The sequence below is a fragment of the Triticum dicoccoides genome, chromosome 3B, assembly GCF_002162155.2.
Source record: "Triticum dicoccoides isolate Atlit2015 ecotype Zavitan chromosome 3B, WEW_v2.0, whole genome shotgun sequence".
Taxonomy (NCBI): Eukaryota; Viridiplantae; Streptophyta; class Magnoliopsida; order Poales; family Poaceae; genus Triticum; species Triticum dicoccoides.
In genome coordinates, this window is record NC_041385.1 from 741,796,895 (window position 1) to 741,798,359 (window position 1,465).

Below are 1,465 nucleotides of genomic sequence, written 5' to 3' on the forward strand. Positions count from 1 at the left end.
TTTCAAAGGCATTTCATCAATTATCGACACAGAGAAGTAATTACAAGCAACTAATTCCTCATCCAAGAACACAATTATATACGTACTGTTTTCAGCCAGCAGTGTTTCCGCAGTTTACAGCCGGCCAAATCAAACAGGCAAACAGGGGCAGGGCAGCACTGAAGAAAGACAAAACCCATCTTGATCTGGAGTACTATATGAGATAGCTAGGCGGCGTACACGTGGACGCCGATGGCCACGACGACGAGGGTGAGGATGCAGAAGAAGATGACGGCGTGGACGAGGATGGCGATGGCGCTGGTGGCCATGTTGCCGAGCTCCACCACCCGGGTCCTGGCCGGCAGCTGGAACAGCAGCCCCGGCGACAGCACCACGAACAGGATCACCGCCACGATGATCGGGCCCCAGTCCGTGCTCGGGCGAGGCGCCCCCTCCGCCGTGCCCCCGATGCCCCCGTTCATGGCTACCGATGATCCTCTCGCCACCAGCCTCCAGGCTGCAGCTATCAAACTGTGCACGAGCTCCGACCTCTGATCCGACCTGTGCGTGTGTATGTATGGGCTCACCGGCCGACGAGTTTGGTAGAACAATGGGGGTAGACGAAGGAACGGCGCATATGTAGCGAGGTTGCTTGGCGGTGGATGCGTCGGCGAGGGACAAGGAAGGAATGCATACTCTGCTTGCGGGCTAAGGAAGGGTACAAGAACTGAACAGTACTGCCGCCGCTTTTCTGCGGCTTTACAGTGTGAGAGGGGGCTCCAGGCTCCAGCCTCCAGCTAGGGCCGCTCGCTCTTTCGCGTAGTTCTGGCCGAAAGCAAGAGGAAGGCTGGAGAAGCCGGCCGGTAGCGAAAAGAAGCCGAGCAGAGAAAAGCCAAAGGCGACGCGTTTTGCGGTGGCCGCACTGCAGAGCTGATGCTTTCCCCTCTTCTCCGGTTCTTCTTGCTTCCGTTTTTCCTACTGCGGCTTTTTACAGATGCTGCATTGCTTGCTTGCCGCAAGACAAGATGGTTAGATGCCCCGACACTGCTGCACACACGATCTGTTGACGGACGATTTGCGCACGACATTATTAGAGCAACTCCAACGGGCCGATTCAAACGGACGGTAATTTCGTCTGCTTTTTATTCGTTTGGGTCGGTCAGACGGACACGGATGCCCGCTTTCACATTTGGGTCGGCGCGTGCATCCAACTCTGACCTGAGACCCATTTTGACGGCGCCAATTTTTTTTTTAAACACATGCATATTAAAAAAAGAAAAGCAGCATTAATTAAACATTAAAGCCGGCCACGAAGGCCGGCGACAGTCCACGCGTCCACATTTGCATTAAAAAATAGCCTACTAAACTACGAGACGGCGGGCTGCCCTAGACGTCGTCGCCGTCGTCCTCGGGGTCCGTGAGGTCGATGAGCGTCGGTGCCGGCCCGGCCCAGGCAAACGCCGTGTTCCAGAGCGCCGTCATGTCG

At 55.9% G+C, this 1,465-nt stretch overlaps 1 protein-coding gene across 1 annotated transcript; it reads right to left on the minus strand.

The window, feature by feature from the left end:
• On the minus strand, positions 1-667 carry LOC119282004. Its single transcript, XM_037562382.1, has one exon. The coding sequence runs from the start codon at positions 459-461 to the stop codon at positions 207-209; it is 255 nt and encodes an 84-aa protein (XP_037418279.1). The 5' UTR covers positions 462-667; the 3' UTR covers positions 1-206.
• Between the last annotated feature and the right edge of the window lie 798 nt (positions 668-1,465).

What these genes read in the sequence shown, in the direction of transcription:
- LOC119282004 (XM_037562382.1), bottom strand. Translation starts at nt 461, where the DNA reads ATGAACGGGGGCATCGGGGGCACGGCGGAGGGGGCGCCTCGCCCGAGC.